This window comes from Salvia hispanica, chromosome 3 (genome assembly GCF_029641045.1).
Source record: "Salvia hispanica isolate PSC_SH4W2 chromosome 3, Shi_PSC_v1, whole genome shotgun sequence".
Lineage (NCBI taxonomy): Eukaryota > Viridiplantae > Streptophyta > Magnoliopsida > Lamiales > Lamiaceae > Salvia > Salvia hispanica.
Window position 1 is genome coordinate 22224245 of NC_142694.1, and position 24414 is coordinate 22248658.

Genomic DNA, 24414 nt, shown 5'->3' on the forward strand with positions numbered 1-24414 from the left:
ATTTTTAATTTGTAGGATTTTAATTATGTAATTTTTTTAATTTGTAGGATTTTAATTATGTAATTTTTTATTTTAAGAACTTTAATTGTAATTTTTAATTTTTTAGTAATTTGTAATAGTATTTCGGGTATTTTTAATGTATTTTAATATAGTGGAAATGTTTTTAGTAATTGCAGCATTTAAATTGAATAATAGAATGGCGGAACCCTTGAGCATGCTCTTGCGGAAGAGCAGGAAGTAAAAAATGAATAAAAGTTGATCCAAGCCCACATCTATGCTCTTGCCAAAGAGCATGTATGTGGATGCTCTCAGAGCATCCGCATCGGTGCTTGATGTTAAGAGCAGATGATACGCTCGGATTTTGCACTGTTTTAAGGCTCTTATTTGGTCGGTTTTCAATGTCTAAATCGCAATTCATGTCTATATTTGGCATATTTGATCTATTTTGGTATTTTGACATGTTTTGTGAGAATTGTGCATATTTGAGCTGAAAAGATAGGAAAAACTCGAAGATAGAAGTCTGGAGTATAAACTGTGCTAGGGTATTGTAGTTGGAATTTGTATAACCATAACTGTGAATGCGTATCCCTGGAATTCTCTTATCTCATATATTTTACCTCTAGTTTTAGTTGCAATTAACTATTTACTGCTTTTAATTCTCTTGTTTTCAAAAGTTTTCATAAAAACCATTGTTTCTCCAAATAGTAAAAGAAGCTTAGTAGAAGGTAGCCAGTCGGCGATATTATTCCCCGTGTTCGACAACTCGGTACTGACCTCTAGCTAGACTAGATCTACCCTGTATAATTGCAGGTATTTTTAGTGCTGATAAAAAGTGCATCAGCAGACGTCGTGCCATCGGCGCGGCGAGTACCCTGCTCTGAGCATCGAGCACCGCCGTGCCGAAGAGCAGGTTGACGTGGCGCTGCGTGATTCGTCAACGGCAGTGCCATTGGCTATTTTCCTTTTTTTAAAAAAAATTGAATAATATAATAAAAATTAGATTTAAATTAAAAAATATATATTTTCCCACTTTTCAATAAAATACATCCTTTTTTCTTCACTTTTAATTTATTTTTCATTAATTTAGCCCCAAAATCCACATTTTTATCTATAAATACCCCTTATTTTAACAGAAAAAATAACACCACACTACACTAAACGATTCTCTCATCAATATATTTTTCTCTAAATTCCCACTCTTTCTCTCTTGCAAAAATATCCAGCTCTGACGATCACCCCTCCGACTCCCGCGGATGGAACCATGAATGGTTCGGCGAATCGCCATTCCTTTTGCCGGATACGAATATCTAACCCCCTCCTCCTACCCAAGGTTCGCAATTCTAGGTCGCTATCGGCCTTACCCGGTGGACGAGCAAGATGCCCCCTCGGGACAATACGGGTGGGAGCACCTTGACGCCACTGTTGTACCAAAATCCAGAGGACGCTTCCGGCAGTCGTGGCGCTCCTGCTTGTGGTGTCCGTCTACGTACTTGTGGCAATACCGGTGACCCCAACGTCCGTACCCCGTACACTCCGATAGTGGAAGGAATTGATCACATGACAGTTAAGTGAGAATGCTAGAATTAAGCTATAAGTTTTGGAGGTACAGCTATACCTCTTGTACCCACATAGATACACCGCTGGTTATCATTTCCCAAAATAGAAGGGAAACCCACAACGAACGTTCCATCTATCATCTATGGCTATGCACATTCTTTTACCTAATCTCATAAGTAAATCACGGTCACGAACAATAAATTACTCCCTCCATTTCAAAGTAGTGGAGGCATTTCTTTTCGGTACGGAAATTAAGGAAAAAGTGTGTAATGTATTAAATAAAAAGATAATAAAGTAGGAGAAAAGAAAAAGTAGAGAATAAAGTAAGACAGAGGAAAAAATAAGTAAGAAGAAAATTGTTGACTTTTACTAAAAATATAGATATTATCTAAAAAATATCTAGATTTTTATAAAAGAATTAAATAGAGAATTCTAGAATATCTAAGGAGTGCTTATAAATAGGGGTGAGTTGTAACATTTTGTGCAAGTTGAGATCTCTTGAACCTCTTCTGTGGCTACCACCTTAGCTTCTTGAACGGCTACATTTTCCTAAACCACAGCACAGCTGCAGCACGTTGGATCGGAAATGCTGCGCTGAGCAGACTATGGTATCTCCTTCAGCCCAGTTGTTAGCAATTATAAGGGCTCTCTACCCTCTTTTCAGATATAAAGAATGATCGCACTTCATCGTCCTTCTGGATTTGTGATTGTTGGAATCAAGTGCAGAAACTTCTAGCCCTCCACCGCGTGCAGTGTTCCTTTCTTGATCAGTGAGAAACCCTAATAATGTTTCTTAGTATTCAATTCTGACAAGCATACGACTCCTTACATCGGCACTGGTGAGGGCCTTTTCAAACAATTTCGCTGGCGCGAGATCAGCACCAAAGACTCTCACTTTACGCCTATCGTCCCCACCACCACCACAGTAGGTTGACGTGGCGCTGCGTGATTCGCCAACGATAATGTTGTTGGCTATTTTCCTTTTCTTTTAAAAAAAGTACGAGAAATATAAAAAAAATGAGATTTAAATTAAAATATATATTCTTTCCCACTTCCCAATAAATTATATCATTTTTTTCTAAAGTTTTAATTTAATTTTCATTATTTTTATCTCAAAATTCATATTTTCATCTATAAATACGCCTCATTTCAACATAATAAATTACACCACACTACACTAAACAATTCTCTCATCAATATACTTCTCTATAAATTCTCACTCTTTCTCTTTTGCAAAAATATCCGGTTCCGGCGATCACTCCTCCGACTCCCGCGGATGAAACCACGAATGATTCGGTGCATCGCCATTCCCTTTGTCGGATACGAATATCTCGCCCCCTCCTCCTACCCAAGGTTCGCAATTTCGAGTGGCTACCGGCCTTACCCAGTGGACGAGCAAGATGCCTCCTATGGCCAATACCGGTGGGCACCCGAACAAGGTCCGGGAGGGAGCACCTCCACGCCACCGTTGTCCCAAAATCTGGAGGACACTTCCGGCAGTCGCGGCGATCCTGCTCGTGGTATCCGTGTCCGTACTTGTGGCAGTATTGGTCACCCCAACGTCCGCACCCCGTACAATCCGGGGGAGATGGAGAAGATATTCAAGGCCTATTTGAAAATCTCTGAAGATGAGGAGGTGGGCACGAACCAAACCGGGGACAGGTTTTGGTAACGCGTCGCTCGGCGGTACAATGTCGGCCGACCGACTGGAACGGTGGAGCGCAATGAGATTATGGTGTGCAATGTAATCAGAAGAGCCAACGAAGAAATCCAAAAGTTCCAATGGTATTACCTCGCGGAACATCGGTCGGCCGGGAGCGGCACGAGCGAGGTCGACATCATCACGGCCGCCATGTCGACCTACCAATCAATACATTACAAGCCATTCAAGCATCTCAACACTTGGCAGGAGGTGCGTCATCATCCGAAGTATAAGGGTGGCGTCCGATCCTTCTCTAGCTCCTCCAGCAAACGGTTGAGGACACTATCCTATCTCGGCGAGGACGAGGTGGCATGCCAGCTTGTCGAAGCTCACTTGGATAGCCCCGACGCCGGCCCGAGCGCTTCCCAACGCCGGCCGCAAGGAAGGAAACAAGCGACGACCTGCCGCCATTGCGCCGCGACCCCAGCCGAACCGCCGGCTCCCGCTCCCACTCCTTTTGTGCCGCCTCCACCCCACCAACAGTTTGTGGGCCATTTTGTGTCAAGCCACTAACGCCGATACATCTAAGATGACTACCGAGCAATTTGATGCACATCATGCAATGATGCGAGCTCTCCAACAACAAATGGGGATACCGCCGTCGAACTAGTCTTCTTTAAATTTCCACGGATGTATATTTTAGGATTTAATTATGTAATTTTTACTTTTTAGGATTTTAAGTATGTAATTTTTATTTTTATTTTTATTTTTGTAATTTGTAACAGTAGTTCAGGTATTTTTAATGCATTTTAATATTGTGGAAATATTTTTGTTTAAATTGAATAATAAAATGGTGAGACTCTTAGTATGTTCTTGCAGAAGAGAATGGATATAGGTGTTGTGCTCTTGCCAAAGAGCATAGAGTAAATAATGAATAAAAGTGGATCCAGGCCCCTTTCATACTCTTGCTCAAAGAGCATGGATCTGGATGCTGTTACAATACATCTACTGAAATCAAATGAAGTTTGCTCACAAATCAAGTTGAATTTGTTCATGTAGATACATAGAACAGGGTCTGCATATCCTCATCTTATTATCCTTAACAGAAAAATGACTAAGTACTGGGAGAAAAGATTATAGGGGTGGTTCGGTACGGTATACCGTACCGTGAGTGCCATATCGTATACCGTATCGAAAGTTACAGTATGACAAAACCTCATACCGATACTGTACCAAACTTTTTGGTATACCGGAGTTCGGTATACCGGAAATTCAATAAGGTAGTTTTTTATACCGTTACCATACCATGTTTTCGATATACCGTACCGCATTTCGGTATACCAAAAAATTGGTATTTTCGGTAATTTTTTTGATACGATAAGTCCGATATTCCAATATTTCGATATAATTCCCGAACCCTAGAAAAAACACAAAGTGGTACGGCACATAGAAACACAAAGTGGTATGGCAAATCTTTTTGGACACAACAAAACTCCATCATTCTATTCTCGATCTCGTTTCTCTCTCTCTATCTCTCTTTAATGTAGCTGCATTTGTAATCCGAAAAGCGTGGCTTTCTTTCTTTACTTTTTACCTTGATTTCAGGTCAATCTCGCTGTATTTCACTATTCCATAAATTCGTTCTATTCCTCATCAGGCTTCTAAGTAAGCATCCTTTAAAAGTTCCCAGCTTTCACTTATTGCGACACAGCTCACGAGAAATCGTACTATTTGTTTCTTCTTGATTTTTATTTCTCTGATTTGTGCATCTCTTTTTATTCTAAATTATCCCAGCTTTGATGTGTTTTTATGTCGGTGTATATTGGATTCTGTTTAGTTTTCTCAGGAAATTTGTGATATAGGAGTGGAAGTGATTTTAATTACTTATAAAGACTGTTTGATTTGGTTTATTGTTTTATTTGTTTAGATAGATGAAAATAATCTTGCTCATTTCCCTTCTAGTTTATCTACTATACTAGATTACTAGTACTCCCTCTTCGTATTCACTCTGCTCATTTGTCTTCAGCCTTCACCTCTGCTTCTTCCCACACTCTACTTCTTGTTGGTTTCTTTTTTATTTGAAAAATCTAGTTAGTTTGGTTAAAATATGATTTAACTAACACCTTTATCTGTATTCTTATGCTGTGGTTGATTAAAGAACACTAATGATGTTCTTAGATTATACTACTAAGATATAGGAAAGTTTTTTTTATTTTTTTACCAATTTTATATGATTTATTTATTGATTAAAAAACACTATATGATCTATGTCTGGACTGAAATTTGATTATCTCACATTCGTATTTATTGGTTTCCTATTAAATCAATCAAGATCAAAGGGAGGAAAGTTTTGATAAACCAAGTGCAAAGATGGTTGAGATCACAAACGTAAACGAGTACCAGGCTATCGCCAAGGAGAAATTGCCAAAAATGGCGTACGACTACTATGCTTCGGGCGCAGAGGACCAATGGACTCTTGCCGAGAACAGAAACGCGTTTTCAAGGATTCTGTAAGTTGCTTAAGAATCATGTCGGAAGAGTATGATTATTTGTTTTCTGATGACATCTCCAAACCATATGCAGGTTTAGGCCCCGGATTCTGATTGACGTGAGCAAGATTGACATGACTACCACTGTGTTGGGCTTCAAGATCTCCATGCCTATAATGATTGCCCCGACTGGTCTACATAAAATGGCTCACCCTGACGGTAAGCAATGCTCGTCCCACAAAGCCTTATGGACAGGGGCTGTACTAAGCTTAATATGCATGATTACTGGAAAGGCTTTCAGTCTGTTGTGAAAATCAGTTACTTATTAATGAGTTTTGGTTGCGTATATCAAGCATAACTTAACTATTTTACCTTCCAATCTATTAATATGCAGGAGAGTGTGCAACAGCTAGAGCTGCATCAGCAGCTGGAACTATCATGGTTTGGTTTCTCTCTCTTGAAATGCTTTTCAAATTATAATTGTTCAAACATAGTCTAATTGCTATTGACCAATTTTATTTCAGACTCTGTCATCAGGGCCTACTTGCAGTATCGAGGAAGTAGCTTCCACGGGACCTGGCATTCGATTCTTCCAGCTTTATGTGATTCTGCAGTTGAATTTTAATAGGGTGTTTGTTGAGATGGATAGCTGAGCCATCGCTTATGTATCAGGTGTACAAGGACAGGAACGTCGTGGCTCAGCTTGTGAGGAGAGCTGAAAGGGCTGGTTTCAAGGCCATTGCACTCACTGTCGACACCCCAAGATTGGGACGCCGTGAATCTGATATCAAGAACAGGTTCGGAGACTAAACTCATCATCACATCCAGACAGATATACTGATCTGTTGTTTTATCCAGACCTGTATTGCCACCTGGCTTGACACTGAAAAACGTCGAGGGTTTGGACCTCAGGAAGATGGATGAAGTAAGTAGTGCGATATATCATTTACTAGCTAGTCGATGCTCCTTCTCATACAGTATTCACTTCACATGATGCAATGTAGGCTAATGACTCAGGACTTGCATCGTTGGTTGCTGGCCAAACTGATCCTACGTTGAGCTGGAAGGTAATGTTTCTCTTTATCATAGATTGAGCAATTTGGTATTTGGATTTTTTAGGTGTGAGATTGATGAGGTTTCTGTATGATGTAAAATGAAGGATGTTAAGTGGCTGCAATCAATCACTTCATTGCCCATCTTGGTGAAGGGTGTGCTCACTGCAGAGGATGGTATAAGAGCATAAAGCATTTCAGTTACTGCATTGTGTGTGTGTGTGAATACTAATGTAGTTAAGACACATATGTGCAGCAAGGATTGTTGTCCAGAGTGGAGCTGCTGGTATCATCGTCTCCAACCATGGCGGTCGCCAGCTAGACTACGTGCCCTCGACCATCATTGCTTTGGAGGAGGTACTTGAATTTCCAAAACCCCATCAATCACTGTCCATGCATTGGTGAGCGAATGTATTACCCTCTTGGCTTGTCTAGTCTCTAAAGAGCAGTGGTCATTTCAGGTTGTAAAAGGTGCACAAGGCCGGGTTCCGGTGTTCTTGGACGGAGGTGTCCGCCGTGGGACAGATGTGTTCAAGGCATTGGTATTAGGAGCCGCTGGCATCTTTGTAAGTTAAATATAGTACAAACTAGCACAGACCTTTGTTATGATATAGGGCAACCACTATTTAAATGCATAACTATAGAATACGAATTTAGTTTATTATAAGAGCTATTTAGTTCACTATAATAGCGTTTTTAGTTCACAACACGAATTTTGAAAACAAGGAGTGAACCAAAACACCAGTATAGTGAACTAAATCCTTCACGAAGTAAATCCTTTACTATAAATTATAGTGAACTACTATATCGCTCTTATAGTGAACTAAATTTGTATTCTCTAGTTATGCATTTAAGATGTGTTATACTTTGATCATCTCCCGACCCTTGTTTTATTTATTTTTTTAGAAAGAGTCCGCTTAACTCGTATACATATAATTGCTAGATTGGGCGACCGGTGGTGTTCTCGCTGGCTTCTGAAGGAGAGGCCGGAGTAAGGAAGGTACTCCAGATGTTGCGCGATGAGTTTGAGCTGACCATGGCGTTAAGTGGTTGTCGCTCACTTAGTGAGATCACGCGCAACCACATTGTGACAGAATGGGACGCACCTCAGGGACTCCCATCCGCCAGATTATAAGAGATGCGTGCGTGCATCATAACATATAGACGAATCCATATGGCAAGCTATATATCACGTTTGATGTTGTGAAATATGGTTAAGTTCTTCAATCTACTCATCTCATCTGTGACGATGAGTCTTTACATAAGCTTTTGAATGATGATTGAACACTTGTATATTCCTACTTGCCTCATTCTATATTCTTACATAAGTACTACTCACTCCGTCCCATAAAAGATGTCACATTTTCCTTTTTTGGAAAAAGTTCTCTCTTACATAAATATAAAAATTATATTTTCTCTTTCTATTTAACACACAAAATAAAATCTCTTAAAATCTCGTGTCATCCCACAAGTGTGACATATTTTGTGGGACGGAAAGAGTAGTATTTACCAACTCTTTCAACCTTTTGTCCAATTTTAATGAATCTTGAAGTATGCATTGTATAGCACAACAATGTCGAGCTTTTGCGGGTGTATATACAAGGAATTTCAACCATTTTAATGGGCCGTTCAATATATTTTCTTTTTCGATTTTGTCATTTTGATTTAGTTTTTGTTTCCATATTTCCATATATATACATATAGAAAGAAAGTGTCAATTTTGGTTCTAAACATATGGCTAAAATATGAATTTGATCCACAACATTCACTTTTTAAAAAATCGGTCCATAACAAATAAAAATGTCGTCGAAATAGTCCTTTTTTTTACTGTTCCGTCAAAAAACTAACGGCTAATGCTAATTACACAGAGGCATGACCGTTAATTTTTTGAAAGATCCGTCAAAAAAGGACCACTTCGACAAGGATCTCAATTGTTATGGACCTATTTTTTTTTCAAAAAGTGAATGTATTAGACCAAATTCATATTTTGGTCAGATGTTTAGGACCAAAAATTGATCTTTACTCATATAGGGTAGTGATAAAATGCAACCTTTAAATGTTGTACAAACTTCAAACTATGATCTGAACCATTAAAAAATGTCAACAGATGACAAAATAACAACAACGAAAAATGTCAACACAATGTTAGCACAACATCAACCATTGACCATGTGTTGACATTTTTTGTTGCTGTTATTTTGTCATCCGCTGACATTTTTCAACGGTCCAGATCAAAGTTTGGAGCTTGTACAATATTTAGAGTTTGAATTTATTTACATTCCTATATACCCTATATAGGGATGTGATCAGATCAATAAGTGAATATCTGTCAAAAATCAAAGCAAATATCAGTCATTGGATCTTGTGATGTAACCGTTAGATGAATGTCACGTGTCATCTAATAATGTAGAATGTGTATTCTAATAATGTAGCTCGACTAATAATGTAATGTGTTTTAGTCTAATAATGTAGATTGTGTAGTCTAATAATGTAGCTCGACTGATAATGTAACGCTTTTAGTGTAATAATGTACCTCGGATATTGTTATCACAACCATCCAATCTAAGAATCCAAGGGCTGAGATTTGCTTTGATATTTGACAGGATTTTATTTATTGACCAGAGAGAGAGAGTTGTGATCAATGTCGAACCTTTCTTAAAGACCAATTAGAGACCAAATTAGAGCCATCCATTTTCTTAATCTTGTGGTCTGGAATAAAAAATAAAATAATTTTTTTTTAATTGAATAGAATATTAAGTTAATTGTAAATTAATCATAACCACAAGATTAAGAAAATGGAGGGCCCTAATTTGGTTTCTAGTTTGGTCTTTAAGACTGGATTTGTGGATAATGTGACTCGTCTCATTATATGCAAATCCACTCCTTATTGCAGAACCGCAGAACTATACCAAATTATGATTTTAAGATCTAGTTTTTTATGGATGAGATGCACAAATTTATAAAATTATTTTCGCTTTCATCACGAGCCTATTTTACTTCAGCCCAGGGCAAATAAGTCATACTAACATATTAGGAAGATTTAAACTTCATTCCAGAATATATTACTTCATTCTAGTAGGTTTTTACTCATTTCAATAGGATTATTACTTCGTTCCAGTACGTAAAGGCGGTTTCGTCGTCGCGTACCGTTCTTTCTCTCTACAATGTCTATCACCGCCGCCACGGCTCTGATAACAAAACAGAATGATAGCCTAATTGAAAGGTATAATGAGCACATGGAATGGTGTAATAAACTATTTAAATGAAGTATATTTAGAAGCATTTAAAGTCCTCCCGGAATGAAGTAAAAACATTGTCCAATGAAGTAATAACATTTTTGAATAAAGTAATAAACCTACTGGAATAAATTGCATCTTTTAAAGTGAATAAAGTAAAAACCCAGTTCAATGAATTCAAATAAAGCATGTGTTGGATCATTTCAAAACCTACTGGAAGTAAGTAAAAACATGTAGTTTCAAGGTATTGCACACTGGAATGAAATAATGAACCATATACAATGATGTAAAATGGACATGTAATTAAGACCGAAATAAATTTACACAGCAGCGCATTTCATAAAAAACTAGATCCAATGGCCTTAATTTGGTCTCTAGTTCGGTCTTTAAAATTGGTTCGACATTGATCACACATATACATATATTGGATTGTATTAAAATGACAATCATACTTAAAATGACAACATACCGTCAATGAGGACCTTTAGATTTAGGAGAAAAATATGGAAATATGAAAATAGAAACTCAATCAAAATGACAGAATCGAAAAAGAAAAAATATTGAAAGGCCCCATAAAATGTTTGAAATTATTTGAATATACACCCGCAAAAGCTCGACATTGTTATGCTATATAGTGCATACTTCAAGATTCCATAAAATTGGACAAAAGGTCGAAAGAGTAAGAATATACAATGAGGCAAGCAGGAATATATAAGTGTTCAATCATCATTCAAAAGCTTATGTAAAGACTCATCGTCACAGATGAGTAGATTGAAGAACTTAACCATATTTCACAACATCAAACGTGATATATAGCTTGCCATATGGATCCGTCTATATGTTATGATGCACGCACGCATCTCTTATAATCTGGCGGATGGGAGTCCCTGAGGTGCGTCCCATTCTGTCACAATGTGGTTGCGCGTGATCTCACTAAGTGAGCGACAACCACTTAACGCCATGGTCAGCTCAAACTCATCGCGCAACATCTGGAGTACCTTCCTTACTCCAGCCTCTCCTTCAGAAGCCAACGAGAACACCACTGGTCGCCCAATCTAGCAATTATATGTGCACGAGTTAAATAGACTCTTTCTAGAAAAATAAATAAAACAAGAGTCGGGAGATGATCAAAGTATAACTAGTCTTAAACACATAACTAGAGAATACGAATTTAGTTCACTGTAAGAGCGATATAGTTCACTATAGTCTATAGTGAAGGATTTACTTCGTGAAGGGTATAGTTTTATAAAGGTGTTTTGGTTTATTCCGTGTTTTCAAATTCGTGTTGTGAACATAAAAAGCCTTTATAGTGAACTAAATTTCGTGTTCTCTAGTTATGCATTTAAATAGTGATTGTCCTATATCACCATTCTGCCTAGCGGGTCTGTGTTAGTTTGTGCTATATTTAACTTACAAAGATGCCAGCGGCTCCTAATGCCAATGCCTTGAACACATCTGTCCCACGGCGGACACCTCCGTCCAAGAACACCGGAACCCGGCCTTGTGCACCTTTTACAACCTGAAAGGACCACTCCTCTTTAGAGACTAGACAAGCAAAGAGGGCAATACATTGGCTCACCAATGCATGGACAGTGATTGATGGGGTTTTGGAAAGTCAGTACCTCCTCCAAAGCCATGATGGTCGAGGGCACGTAATCTAGCTGGCGAGCGCCATGGTTGGAGACGATGATACCCGCAGCTCCACTCTGGACAGCAATCCTTGCTGCACATATGTTTTTTACTACATTAGTATTCACACACACACACACACACACACAATGCAGTAACTCAAATGCTTTATGCTCTTACCATCCTCTGCAGTGAGCACACCCTTCACCAAGATGGGCATTGAAGTGATTGATTGCAGCCACTTAACATCCTTCATTAGTCACCATGTACATCATAACTCAATTTCACACCTCATAAATCCAAATACCAAATTGATCAATCTATGATGAACATGAAGATTACCTTCCAGCTCAATGTACGATCAATTTGGCCAGCAACGTACGATGCAAGTCCAGAGTCATTAGCCTACATACATTGCATTAATGTGAAGCAATGACTATGTGAGAAGGAGCATCCACTAGCTAGTAAACGATATAACGAGCTACTAACCTCATCCATCTTCCCGAGGTCCAAACCCTCGAAGTTTTTCAATGTCAAGCCAGGTGGCAAAACAAATCTGAATAAAACAACAGATCAGTATATCTGTCTAGATGTGATGATGATGAGTTCAATGCTCGAACCTGTTCTTGATATCAGATTCACGGCGTCCCAATCTTGGGGTGTCGACAGTGAGTGCAATGGCCTTGAAACCAGCCTTTTCAGCTCTCCTCACAAGCTGAGCCACGACGTTCCTGTCCTTGTACACCTGATACATAAGCAATGATTCAGCTAGACATCTCGACAAACACCCTATTAAAATTCAACTGCAGACTCACATAAAGCTGGAAGAATCGAATGCCAGGTCCCGTGGAAGCTACTTCCTCGACACTGGAAGTAGCCCATGACGACAGAGTCTGAAATAGAGTTGGTACTTCCTCAGTTCTAGAAATGAGTATGTTTGAACAGAGGTGTGATCCGTTGCTAACTTTCTTAAGTTGTTAACTCATCAACGCAGTGTATTAAAAATGTCAACATAAACTTGGTTGATATTTTAATACACAGTGCGAACAATGTCAGCACTGTGTATTAAAATATCAACTAAGTTTATGTTGACATTTTTAATACACTGCGTTGATGAGATAGCAAGTTAGCAATTTTAGAAAAGTTAGCAATATAATAACGCACCCCTGTTTGAAAAATTCTAACTTTTAAAGCATTTCAAGAGAGAGAAACCAAACCATGATAGTTCCAGCTGCTGATGCAGCTCTAGCTGTTGCATACTCTCCTGCATGATAATAGATTGGAAGCAAAATAGTTAAGTTATGCTATGCATAGACATGCTTGATATAATCAGTATGCAACCAAAACTCAATAATAAGTAACTGATTTTCACAACAGATTGAAAGCCTTTCTAGTGATCATGCAAATAGCTTCACAACATTTTATTTTGCCTCATATTAAGCTTAGCGCGCCCTGTGCATAAGGCTCACTGGAACGACCGTTGCTTACCTTCAGGGTGAGCCATTTTCTGAAAAGCAGTCGGTGCAATCATTATAGGCATGGAGATCTTGAAGCCCAACACAGTGGTAGTCATGTCAATCTTGCTCACATCAATCAGAATCCGGGGCCTAAACCTGCATATGGTTTGGAGATGTCATCAGAAAACGAATAAGCATGCTCTTCTGACATGATTCTTAAGCAACTTACAGAATCCTTGAAAACGCGTTTCTGTTCTCGGCAAGAGTCCATTGATCCTCTGCGCCCGATGCATAGTAGTCGTACGCCATTTTTGGCAATTTCTCCTTGGCAATAGCCTGGTACTCAGTTACGTTTGTGATCTCACCCATCTCTGCACTTGGTTTATCAAAACTTCCCTTCCTTTGATCTTGATTGATATAATACGAAACCAATAAATATGAATGTTGGGATAATCAAATTTCAGTCCAGACATAGATCATATACTGTTTTTTAATCAACCACAGCATAAGAATAGAGAAATTATAAATCACATAAAATTAGTAAAAAAAAATAACTTTTCCTATATATTAGTAGTATAAACTATCATTACTGTTTTTTTATCAACCACAGCATAAGAATAGAGATGAAGTAACTAGATTCTTTAATCAAGAAAGGTGTTAGTTTAATTATATTTTAACTAAACTAACTAGATTTTTCTAATCAAAAGTTGGGGGTGACAAAAAGAAGTAGAGAGTGGGAAGCAGACCTGAAGGCCGAAGACAAATGAGCAGAGCGAATACGAAGAGGGAGTGCTAGTACTAGTACTAGTATAGTAGATAAGTGAACCAAGACAAATATTGACAAATAATTGCTAAAAAACAAGAAAAAATAGGGGAAACTGAAGAAGAAGACAAAGGAAGTGGTGGTCAAGAATGGATGGAGTGACACAAAATTCAGGATTAGCTTTTGGAGGTTAGAATTCAAAACCACATCCGATTAATGGGATGATCTTTGCCACACCCTTCTTGTGTGTTTCACACACTTTTTCTTCATTATCCAGTGAGCAAAAATATTAGAAATAAAAATCAACTTGCGTGTATACTAGCATATTCATACTCCCTCCGTCCCACTTAAAATGAGACATTTGGGAATCGACACGGGATTTTATGTAGTGTTGTTTTGTGAGTAAATGTAGAGAGAGTAAAGTAAGAGAGATTAAAAAGTAGAGATAGAGTTGTTTTCATTTTAGGAAACGTTTCATTTTTAATGGACGGAGGGAGTATATGATATGATATTAATTCCATTATTTTCTTGATAGTGGTGTCATAATCTTTTCTTCCAATACTTTGTCACTTTCCTAATAAGGATAATACGGTGTTTGAAGATTAGGGTGGTGTATTGTAATGTTCCATGTATTGAACGATTAATTCAGTAGATGTATTGTAATGTTCCATGTATTGAACGATTAGAATTGGGCCTCAATTTTGAAGAATTAGGAGTTGGACTAAATAATGGAGTGGCAAATAAAAGATAAAAAAAAATATGAAGATAAGTTAAAATTTAGTGAACTCACTATTAGCTAAAATGAAGGGGAAGAAAACGAAAAAACCACATAGCAGTTTGCTAAGTTTCTTTAAAGCAGTTGTACCTTTCTGCACAACACAAAATGAATGTGTATATATCTCTACTTTACACGTGGTCAGATTACAATATGTTGTAAAAAAAAAAACAGATTTGAGACTAAAAAACAAATAAATGATACAATGATAACTGTATTAAACCCCGGGTTTAGCTACACAGATATGCTGAGTTTACGTTGTTCCCAACAGACATGTATCCAGAACTGAAGGCCGTAGCTGTGCCCAAAAACCTGACTTCGTAAACACCATATGCTCCCCTGTTTCTCACCTATTTGAGTCTGGTGTTGAAACTAGCGGGACTGCTTCAGCTGGCTCGGCTGGAGAAACTCGGGTAGCTTCTTTCTTCAGCTTGTGGTTATTGTACGCTACTACCCCGGCAATTGCTGCAGTAAGACATTGGTTTTCATTCACAGTTTAAAAAGAGACTACTGGTTTACATAATTGTGAACCAATTTCAGTAGAACAACTATGAAAGGTAATCATGCATATACATATTAGTAATAACTTTAACCCAAACAAGCAGTAAGTGTAGAGTAACATGGTTTCACTTATGAGGAAGACAACTTTAATGCATGCCAAAATATTCAAGTGAAGTGATTTGGGTTAACTGAAAATTTTCGTACTTACCAACAGCATAACCAAAGAGATTGATAGGTGTCAACGTTGTATCTGCAAAGATGAGTGCAGATACTAGAACCACAACCCAGTCCTTGACAACACCAGCCACACGAATGGTCAAAGCACTTGTATGTGAAATGACGAGAAAAACCGAAATATTGAGTGCAAAAGTGCAGAGAGAATTTAGTGTGAGAATAAGAGGTTGTTTGAAGCTCCATGTGCCCCGTGCATCCATCTTAGGCATCTCCAGGAAGATCCACGGGATTAACAAGCAAACAGCACTGGACAATTGACCAAATTATGTTTAAAAATATGAAAGAATTCTTAGAATTGAAAGGATATTAAACAAAAAATATGAAAGAATTCTTCATAATACTTGCCTGCAGGGGCTGACATAGTACATCATGGAAATAGGATTTAGTTTTAATCCTTTCCTTTTCACAAAAATCTCCATGAATATCAGCCTTAGGGCTTCACCAACCACACCTCCCATTTGGTAAACGACACCAATCCAACTGATACTTATTTCTCCATAAGATGCTACGAGTACCCCGAAACTGATAACTGACATTATCAGAAGCATCCTAGTATTCATCACTTCAAGTCCTGCTAATACCCCAAGAATGAATACGGCAACTGGCACTGTGGTTGTAACCAAGTGTTAGGCAGTATTACTAGAATAATACTGATAAAAGTTGTTTGCTATATATGTTATGTTGACAATAACTACTATTACACCATTAAATGAACATTCTCTTACTTATTGCTTTTAACATTTGAGCAAATGCAACAGATATGTAGAGGTAAGCAGTGTTCCCAAGCCAAAGTGTCATTGCAAACATCGCACCAATCGGGACAACAGACCATATGTATCTGCAGGAATTCAATTGCAATATTGTATTACAGTTAAACATGGAACTTCAAGATTAATGCAATATGACAGGATAATTTAGGATTTCCAAAGGATATAAAATAAATACTTACTTCGTATCAAATTTTAGAAAAACAATAATTAGAAGAATAAAATTGTAGATTTGCTTATTCGGCATATTACTCATTCTAATGACAAAATTTCTCTGTGTTTTTGCCTGTACACTAAACTACAGAAGAAGTTATGGGCATTGTACAAAAAAAGAACTGTAGCACAGCCATTAAAATTTAGAGAACTCACATATCCAAAGTCATCCCTTCCTCGACTTTCATGATCTGTAAATATTGAGCAGTTTACAGAGTTTTTAAACTATATAGTTTGACTATCCGAATCAAGAAGCTTCAGTTGTGAATAATTACCTTGAAAACTTTGGTGACCAAAAAACATAGAGCAGATGAGAACACCATGTGAAGCAGCGTTAATCCAAGGGGATATGGGAAGTTCATTTCCTTTGATGATAAAACCCACTGCATTCGAAAAGGGTTGATCAAGAGGTTACACACATGTACCATAAACATACTTTGTCTCCTCAGTCAGTCCAATATAAACAAATCCTAGAAAACAGTAAAATTTAGCCAACGACGAAACGTATTCCGCACATGAGATGTCTGTAAATGCTAAGAACAGTGGCATGCTCATAAGTATATTCAGTGTGTGCTGGTTGGCTATAAAATGGCAATGCAACACTCTGGAGCATACTTGTAGGAGTAGAAGCATGGCATGACAACAATGCCAATGAACCATGACTCAGGAGTTATATCCGTTCTGAAATTACCTCTTGATGGTATTTGATCATCGAATATCATTAGTATCTTCTCTTTTCAAAAAATCAAAAAATAGACCGAATGGTTACCCTACATACATGATACTGATGCAAGTAGATTAACTCCATATGTCAAACTATCTGAGTGACATATATATCAAGAGGTGAGTCAATTATTTTCACACTTTAAATGGATTCTGAATCATATCAAAACCAAACTCACGTGGAAACTAAAAACTCAATATAAGGAATACAATCATGTAGCTATTTTCTGCTATGTTATCAAGTAGTAATTTAATTCGTATCTTTAAAACCAGCACCAGAACTCGGTAACATGAAATTTCTAAATTCTGCAACTTATGAATAGTCTGCTTCCAGCAGTGAATTACTTCAACATATATTACTTGATCATGACAAACAGAGGAAGACAACTTGCAGCAAAAACGGAGGACCTAAAATCAAATTTTCACTACTTCACTCAGCTTATTAAACAGATCTAAAGCTTTAACAGATCAACCAAACATGCCTGCCACTTGTTCGGCAAAATGCTTGCATGAATAAACGTGGCGGTAAACCCAGGCAGGAAAAACGCGCGCAGAAATCAGATAAAAATGTTAGATAAAGGTAATAATAAGGGGGGGACCTTGTTGAAGAATATCTGGCCGCTGGAGAGAGCGATGTAGATGAGAATGTAGGCGTATGTTTTGAATTCTTCCTTCATCCATTTCGTATACCGATCCGCCATGGCTGCCGACAGAGAGATCTAGGGATTGAATTTCATCGAAGGTGAATGTAATCGGAGGAGTGAGATTGGGGAAAGTGGCTTGAGTTGGAGTGCAAGGTTTTTTGTGAGTAAGTTAACGGCGTCTTAACTGGACGACCAATTGAGAGGAAATGAAGAACTCCACCGAAACGACGACGTCAACAATCTTTGTGCCACGTCAGAAAGGGGTAATTAGCTACTGATTAGGACGCCACGTCACATTGTGGTGCTAGTCAGCTTGAAACAAACTACCCTCTCTGTCCCCAACGAGATTATAGTACTTCCTCCGCCCCAAGGAAGATGACCCCTTTCTTAGGCTGCACGGGATTTTATGCAAATTTATTTTGTGTGTTGAGATGAGAGAGTAAAGTAAGAGAGAGGGAATAAAGTAGAGACAAAAGTGTTTCTATTTTAAGTAATGGGTCATCTTAGTTGGGACAAACTAAAAAGGAAAGTGGGTCATCTTCAATGGGACGGAGGGAGTACTCTTTTCTTTTTAGCGTCTGCTTTCAAATTTTGGTAAATTTGAACCTATTATACATAAGAGTATAAGACTCTTCTCTATATTATTCTCTCCTTTATTTTATTCTTTTTTTATTTTAATTATTTAATATTCCTTTTGTTCCACTTTTGGAGTCCCGGTTGAGTCGGACACATATTTTAAGAAAAAAGTGTTTGAATGTATAACAAATAAATATAGTAGTGGATGTTAGGACCCACTTTTAATTGAGTGTCCAATAAATAAATATTACAGTGGATGTTGGGACCCACTTTTAACACTTTGTAGGCATTTTATATTAATTTATCTCAACCGGGACTCCTAAAACGGGACGGATAGAGTATCATTTTTTAGTAACGAGTGCAGAAAATGAAATGCCTCTATTACTATGGAACGGAGGGAGTAATGTATACGAATAAAATGGAAATTTTAAATTTTCTATATTAATAATAGAAAAATAATATTTTGTGGGATTTTTTAAATTTTCTATATTAATAATAGAAAATTAATATTTTGTATAATAATCCCATAACATACACGGTCGGTGGCTATTCTTATCAAATTTGTCACATGTCTTGTGTGTGAAAAGCATCAATTAGGTGCATTGCGGCGTGTGCTGATTTGTCAAAAGGAGTAACCTATTTACAATATAAAAGAAAGAGTCATATATCCAAATTCACTTTTTATTACAAAATTGCAGAATTAAACTATATTAGGAGTTTTAGATTTAGAATTAAAATATATATATATATAGGATTTTGATCAAAACAAGAATTGATTTAAATAAAGAAATCAAGGTCAACTTCCAGCCTTAGGATCTTGCGAGATCATCTTGCGATGAAAACATCTGATGGCTCACTTTATTAACTAAATCTTATTATTTTATTCATTAAAAATGCAAAAAGGTTACTAAAGTAATTAGCTAATCATCGGTTGTTTTGGCAAATCCTATAATTTTGCAATGTCTCTTTCCACTAACAAATCATATGCGTGAATTATGATTTAACATTCCTCATTTTCATCTCCTTCGTATCTTCTTCGCCTTCAGCCACAGTACCGTCAAACTTCCATTATACATGTTCCAGATATATTTGTTCCATTTTCAATTCTATATCATCGTCGTTGGAGATCCCAACTCCAATCGTGTTCCATATTAAGCTGTTCTATTTTCAATTCTAGATCATAGTCGTTGGCAGATCCTAACACCAAGAATGGAATCCGACACAAATTCTACTCCGCACGTAGATAATCAATCATACTCCGATGACGTTGTTGAGAATACAGGTTATGGCTATTGTTCTATTTTTCATTTATTTGTTATGCTCCATTTCATATATTTGTATCTGTGTCTTTCAGTGTCTTCTGTCAAAATGAATCTTTTCACCTATATTATTTGACCGATTTTTCCGCTATGCTTCGTTTTGTGTTTAGTATGACCCATTTCCGTGTAAGACAATTGACCTTTTTGTATACCGCGATTTCATCCTATTATGACATATTATCATTCTAAATCCAGTTGATCGAAACTTGTCTTTATTTCATCGTTAGTTTGTAGGTGCGTTCTGATTATGAATTTTTACAGATTTAAATACACCAGAATGCCATATAGAGCTTAAACCTTTTGTTGTATTTTTCATTTATTTGTTTTGCTCCATTTCTTATATTTGTGTCTGTGTCTTCCAGTGTCTTCTGTCAAAATGAATCTTTTCACCTCTATTATTTGATCGATTTTTCCGCTATGCTTCGTTTTGTGTTTAGTATGACCCATTTCCGTATAAGACAATTCAACTTGTTGTATGCCACGATTCCATCCTATTATGACCTATTATCATTCTACATCCAGTTGACCGAAACTTGTCTTTACTTCATCGTTAGTTTGTAGGTGTGTTCTGATTATGAATTTTTACAGATTTATATACACCAGAATGCCCTATAGAGCTTAAACCTTTTGTTGGCCGTAGCTTCCCCACATTGGACAACGCCATTGAGTTATACGAGAACTATGGGCGCCGTGTCGGTTTTGACACAAGGAAGAACGGTTCAAAGAAGGTTGATAATCTCACCATATGGTTTTACATGGTGTGTAACAGAGAAGGTGAACAAAAATTTATCGATGAACAACCCAAACGACGACGTAAATTGAAAAAATGTGGATGTAATGCTCGGGTTGCATTCAAATTCGATTCTGACGGTGGTTATGTCATTCAACAGTTGAACGAAGAACACAACCACCCAATGGTTTTGGTACAACACCAGAAGTTCATGAGATTAAATCGTCAACTTGATCCAGTACACCAAAAATTTATTACAGATTGTGATGGTGTTAATATTGGTCCTTCACTCACTTTCAAGCTGTTGGCTGAATTGATGGGCGGATATGATTCCGTTGGGTGTACAGTGTTGGACATCCGTAACTACACACGGGATATCAGAAGATACGCTGAAGGATATGATGCCCAAATGATAATAGACGAGATGAAAAAGAAGAAGGAAAGTTGTGACGCCTTCACGTACGAGTATGAGGTTGATTCTCGTAGTCGACTGACACATTTATTCTGGTGCGATCCTATTGCTAAGAAGAATTTCATGCAATTTGGTGATATTGTCTCGTTTGACACTACGTACTCAACGAATAGGTAAATGTTGACCAATTAAAATTGCTACCTTTTTTCTGTTGTGCTATGATTTCAGTTTTTTATGACATATTATCATACAACATCGAGATCTACTTGTTCATGATTTAATCCTTTGTTGTTTTGCTGTGCAGGTACTCTATGATATTTGCTCCGTTCACTGGGAAGGACAACCATGGGCGTGCGGTGTCCTTTGGAGCTGGTTTGCTTTGTAGTGAGAGTGCAGACTCTTTTTCATGGCTTTTCAAACAGTTTATCAAGTGCATGGGACTAGCTCCTAAGTTGATAATTACTGATCAAGACTTGGGAATGAAAGTAGCTGTTGAAAATGTTCTTGTGAATACACGTCATAGATGGTGCATGTGGCACATCATGGCTAAAGTCGCTGAAAAGGTACCTAAATCACTTCTTGGTAATTCTGATTTTAAAAAGGATTTGAATTCATGTGTTTGGTCGGAGTTGATTGAACCCACCGAGTTTGAAGACAAGTGGAAGACTGTGATGGAGACATATGAACTTGAAGACGCTGAATGGTTTGTTTCTATGTTCGAATCTAGAGAGTTCTGGGTTCCGGCATACTTTAGGGACTTCCCTAACAGTTCTCTGATAAAGACGACATCTATTTCTGAATCTCAGAACAGTTTTTTTAAAAGGTATACTCAGTGTAGGGCTAACCTTTTTACTCTTTAGAATCTTACATAGTTTGTAACAATAAGCTATTCTTTTTCTCAGCTATATCCAAACAAGATGTCGTTCAATCCTCTTTCCGCTATTCTTAAAGAACACAAACTCGAAGGTCATAACTATATTGCATGGAAACAAAACTTGGATATCGTTCTCACTGCCGAAGAGTACAAATATGTGCTCACTACTGAATGTCCACCCGTACCTGCTGCAAATGCTTCTGCAGCAATGAAAGAAACATACAGGAACTGGTGTAAAGCCAATGAGATGGCGAAGTGCTACATGTTGACTTCTATGTCAACAGTACTTCAACATCAGCATCAAGGCATGAACACTGCTACTGAGATTATGAACAATCTTAATAACCTTTTTGGTACTTAGAATCGAGTGGCTAAGTCTTTAGCCTTTCGGAGCATCATGACTAAGGTTGTGAAAGAGGGCACACCTGTGAGGGACCATGTCCTCGAGATGATGAGTCACCTCCATCAAATTGAGGTTTTGGGAGGGACCATTGATCCCGAGTCCCAAGTAACCATAATCCTTCAGAGTTTGCTAGCTAGCTATCAGCAGTTCAAGCTCAATTTCGAGATGAACAAGAGGGCTTACACCCTAGCTGAACTATTGACTGAGTTGCAGTCAGCGGAGGATCTTATGGTCCAGACAAAGGCTGCTAAGATGAGTTCTAGGTCGTCTTCCTCAGGCTTTAAGCCAGGTAGGGGGAAGAAGAAAGCCCAGATTGTTGTAGCACCTAAGATAGCTAAGGGCAAAAAGAAACGGGTGAACACTAACAAGAAGCAAGGCGACAAGTGCTTCAAATGCGGCAAAAAGAGGCATTGGAAGCCGGATTGTCCTAAAGAGGGCAATGGCTCAGGTATGCACCAAGCTTTCATTGTAGAATCATATTTAGTAGTTGTATCTACTCAGCAATGGGTGGTTGATACTGGAGCTACTGATCATGTTTGCTTTGATCCTGATATTATGCAGGTAACAAGGCAGTTGAATGAAGCAGAGGTCGAAATCCAGTTGGGCAATGCTACGAGAGTGGCAGCTGTTGCAGTGGGAGACGTTTATTTACGTTTTTCTAGTGATAGAATTTTAGTGTTGAACAATGTTTTGTTGATACCTTCGTTTAGAAGAAATTTAATTTCAGTTTCTAAACTTGTTTCTGATGGATATTCAATTTCATTTGATGATTCATGCATTATCAAGAAATGTGGTTCTTATATCTGTCGTGGTATCATGGAAAATATTCTTTACACTATAAAGTCTACACAATATATGCAACATAAAACTGAATCTAACTCAACATTGAAAGTTTCTCGAAAAAGAAAATCTCCTTCTGTTTCAATGAACGAAACGTACTTATGGCACTTTAGACTTGGTCATGCTAACCCTACTAGGATTCAAGCGTTGATAGATCAAGGTCTACTTAAGGATCTAGAAATAGAACCTTATACAACTTGTGAATCATGTTTGGAAGGCAAGATGACTAAGAGTCCATTTAAGGTCAATGGTAATAGGGCCAAGGAAGTACTTGAGCTCGTTCATTCTGATGTGTGTGGACCAATGACTACTCAAGCTAGAGGCGGCTTTCGATATTTCATCACCTTCATTGATGACTACTCGAAAGTTGGATATGTCTATTTGATGCGTCACAAGTCAGAATCTTTTGAAAAGTTCAAAGAATTCAGAGCACTTGTGGAGACGCGACATGGTAAGACAATCAAGTCTCTACGGTCTAACCGTGGAGGCGAGTACCTCAGTAGTGAGTTCTTCGACTACTTAGCAGAGGCGGGAATTGAATCCCAATGACTGCACCTGGCACACCCCCCCCCCCAGCAGAATGGCGTAGCTGAACGAAAGAATATAACCCTCTTAGAAATGGTTCGATCGATGATGAGTTATGCTAAGTTACCTATTTCGTTCTGGGGACACGCGTTGCTCGCAGCAAGCTATACCTTGAACAACTTACCATCCAAATCAGTACCTACAACACCACATGAGTTGTGGACTGGACGAAAATCTAGTCTAAGACATCTCAGAGTGTGGGGTTGTCCAGCACACGTGTTGGAGAAAGATCCAACGAAGTTGGAGTCTCGTACTGAGTTATGTTTGTTTGTAGGGTATCCCAGTGGAACGAAAGGCTATGAATTCTATAGTCTACGAGATAAGAAGGTATTTGTTAGCACAAATGATTTTGCAGTTTTGGTATACTCGAAAGTTGTTTTGAGTATAAGTGGGAGATTGTTAGAGTTTAGTATACTGAAAGCATCTTTTAAATGCTTGTATATGTAATAACTCTTCTATCCATTTTTACCATTTAATGAGAAAGAGTTTGTTACAATGCGTTTCGCTTATGGGTTGTTTATGTATTTATGAGATGTTGAAATATATTTTTCATTTAAATACATAGTTTAAGCAAAATGAGTCTAAGTCTTCTGCATAGTAGACAAGTTGTGAGCGGCGTTCACAGTAGGTAACTTGTCGGTTCTTGCAGAAGGAAAATTGTTTTACAACCTAGATAGGCTTTGACTACCTATCGTGAAAGGTTGCGACGTCAGTCCGAAAGTTTCCTTACCTAAGGAAATGAACGACGTCGGTGTGGTATAGCACTGACAGGATCAACAGTGAGATAAGTCTTTCTTGGCTATTTACTAAAAGACGAGGTCTCGGTGATTGTCATTTCTTAATCATTGTTGACATAACATTGATCATACGATATTAATTGAAAAGTACTTTGACTTATCAAATAGTGAGGGTATTTCGTTGCCCAAGAATCCTGATAGATTGGGTAGTGATCATAATGTCTAAGTGGTGCTAGTATTGTTATTGCAATGAATC

At 37.8% G+C, this 24414-nt stretch overlaps 4 protein-coding genes across 8 annotated transcripts; 2 read left to right on the plus strand and 2 right to left on the minus strand.

The window, feature by feature from the left end:
* Nucleotides 1–4681: 4681 nt before the first annotated feature.
* LOC125213352 (glycolate oxidase 1-like) lies at nucleotides 4682–8078 on the plus strand. Of its 5 annotated transcripts, none has more exons than XM_089068841.1 (12): nucleotides 4682–4804; nucleotides 5532–5709; nucleotides 5783–5907; nucleotides 6083–6129; nucleotides 6213–6290; nucleotides 6361–6485; nucleotides 6547–6613; nucleotides 6693–6755; nucleotides 6848–6917; nucleotides 6997–7097; nucleotides 7202–7306; nucleotides 7684–8078. In XM_089068841.1, exons 2-12 carry the CDS (start codon nucleotides 5570–5572, stop codon nucleotides 7873–7875), a joined length of 1113 nt encoding a protein of 370 aa, XP_088924967.1. In that variant the 5' UTR covers nucleotides 4682–4804; nucleotides 5532–5569; the 3' UTR covers nucleotides 7876–8078. The 5 variants fall into 5 exon arrangements, with proteins under 5 accessions (XP_088924967.1, XP_088924964.1, XP_088924963.1 ...); XM_089068838.1 differs by having other exon boundaries at nucleotides 4684–4923; XM_089068837.1 differs by having other exon boundaries at nucleotides 4684–4864.
* Nucleotides 8079–10536: 2458 nt separating this feature from the next.
* LOC125213351 (glycolate oxidase 1) lies at nucleotides 10537–13949 on the minus strand. The gene is made up of 12 exons (XM_048113848.2): nucleotides 13809–13949; nucleotides 13292–13469; nucleotides 13094–13218; nucleotides 12823–12869; nucleotides 12421–12498; nucleotides 12226–12350; nucleotides 12095–12161; nucleotides 11948–12010; nucleotides 11786–11855; nucleotides 11599–11699; nucleotides 11391–11495; nucleotides 10537–11031 (listed from the first exon to the last, which is right to left on the minus strand). Exons 2-12 carry the CDS (start codon nucleotides 13429–13431, stop codon nucleotides 10840–10842), a joined length of 1113 nt encoding a protein of 370 aa, XP_047969805.1. The 5' UTR covers nucleotides 13432–13469; nucleotides 13809–13949; the 3' UTR covers nucleotides 10537–10839.
* A 697-nt stretch (nucleotides 13950–14646) lies between these two features.
* Nucleotides 14647–17861, minus strand: LOC125213353 (Nucleotide/sugar transporter family protein). The gene is made up of 7 exons (XM_048113849.2): nucleotides 17638–17861; nucleotides 16591–16698; nucleotides 16472–16506; nucleotides 16061–16173; nucleotides 15681–15942; nucleotides 15310–15581; nucleotides 14647–15065 (listed from the first exon to the last, which is right to left on the minus strand). The coding sequence occupies exons 1-7, from the start codon at nucleotides 17737–17739 to the stop codon at nucleotides 14947–14949; spliced, it is 1011 nt and encodes a 336-aa protein (XP_047969806.1). The 5' UTR covers nucleotides 17740–17861; the 3' UTR covers nucleotides 14647–14946.
* Nucleotides 17862–21881: 4020 nt separating this feature from the next.
* Nucleotides 21882–22669, plus strand: LOC148930377 (uncharacterized). The gene is made up of 2 exons (XM_089066954.1): nucleotides 21882–22444; nucleotides 22558–22669. The coding sequence occupies exons 1-2, from the start codon at nucleotides 21991–21993 to the stop codon at nucleotides 22575–22577; spliced, it is 474 nt and encodes a 157-aa protein (XP_088923080.1). The 5' UTR covers nucleotides 21882–21990; the 3' UTR covers nucleotides 22578–22669.
* The last annotated feature ends 1745 nt before the right edge of the window (nucleotides 22670–24414 follow it).

Excerpts from the sequence above, each read along its gene's own strand:
- LOC148930377 (XM_089066954.1), top strand. The coding sequence starts at position 21,991 with ATGACTAAGGTTGTGAAAGAGGGCACACCTGTGAGGGACCATGTCCTC. Across the intron at positions 22,445-22,557 it reads TAAAGAGGGCAATGGCTCAG|GTAACAAGGCAGTTGAATGA; the intron begins GTATGCACCAAG and ends GATATTATGCAG.
- LOC125213353 (XM_048113849.2), bottom strand. The coding sequence starts at position 17,739 with ATGGCGGATCGGTATACGAAATGGATGAAGGAAGAATTCAAAACATAC. Across the intron at positions 15,582-15,680 it reads TACTATGTCAGCCCCTGCAG|TGCTGTTTGCTTGTTAATCC; the intron begins GCAAGTATTATG and ends TCAATTGTCCAG. Across the intron at positions 15,066-15,309 it reads TCTCTTTGGTTATGCTGTTG|CAATTGCCGGGGTAGTAGCG; the intron begins GTAAGTACGAAA and ends GTCTTACTGCAG.
- LOC125213351 (XM_048113848.2), bottom strand. The coding sequence starts at position 13,431 with ATGGGTGAGATCACAAACGTAACTGAGTACCAGGCTATTGCCAAGGAG. Across the intron at positions 12,011-12,094 it reads ACCTCGGGAAGATGGATGAG|GCTAATGACTCTGGACTTGC; the intron begins GTTAGTAGCTCG and ends CAATGTATGTAG. Across the intron at positions 11,856-11,947 it reads ATCGTACATTGAGCTGGAAG|GATGTTAAGTGGCTGCAATC; the intron begins GTAATCTTCATG and ends TGACTAATGAAG.
- LOC125213352 (XM_089068841.1), top strand. The coding sequence starts at position 5,570 with ATGGTTGAGATCACAAACGTAAACGAGTACCAGGCTATCGCCAAGGAG. Across the intron at positions 6,756-6,847 it reads ATCCTACGTTGAGCTGGAAG|GATGTTAAGTGGCTGCAATC; the intron begins GTAATGTTTCTC and ends TGTAAAATGAAG. Across the intron at positions 6,918-6,996 it reads TGTGCTCACTGCAGAGGATG|CAAGGATTGTTGTCCAGAGT; the intron begins GTATAAGAGCAT and ends ACATATGTGCAG.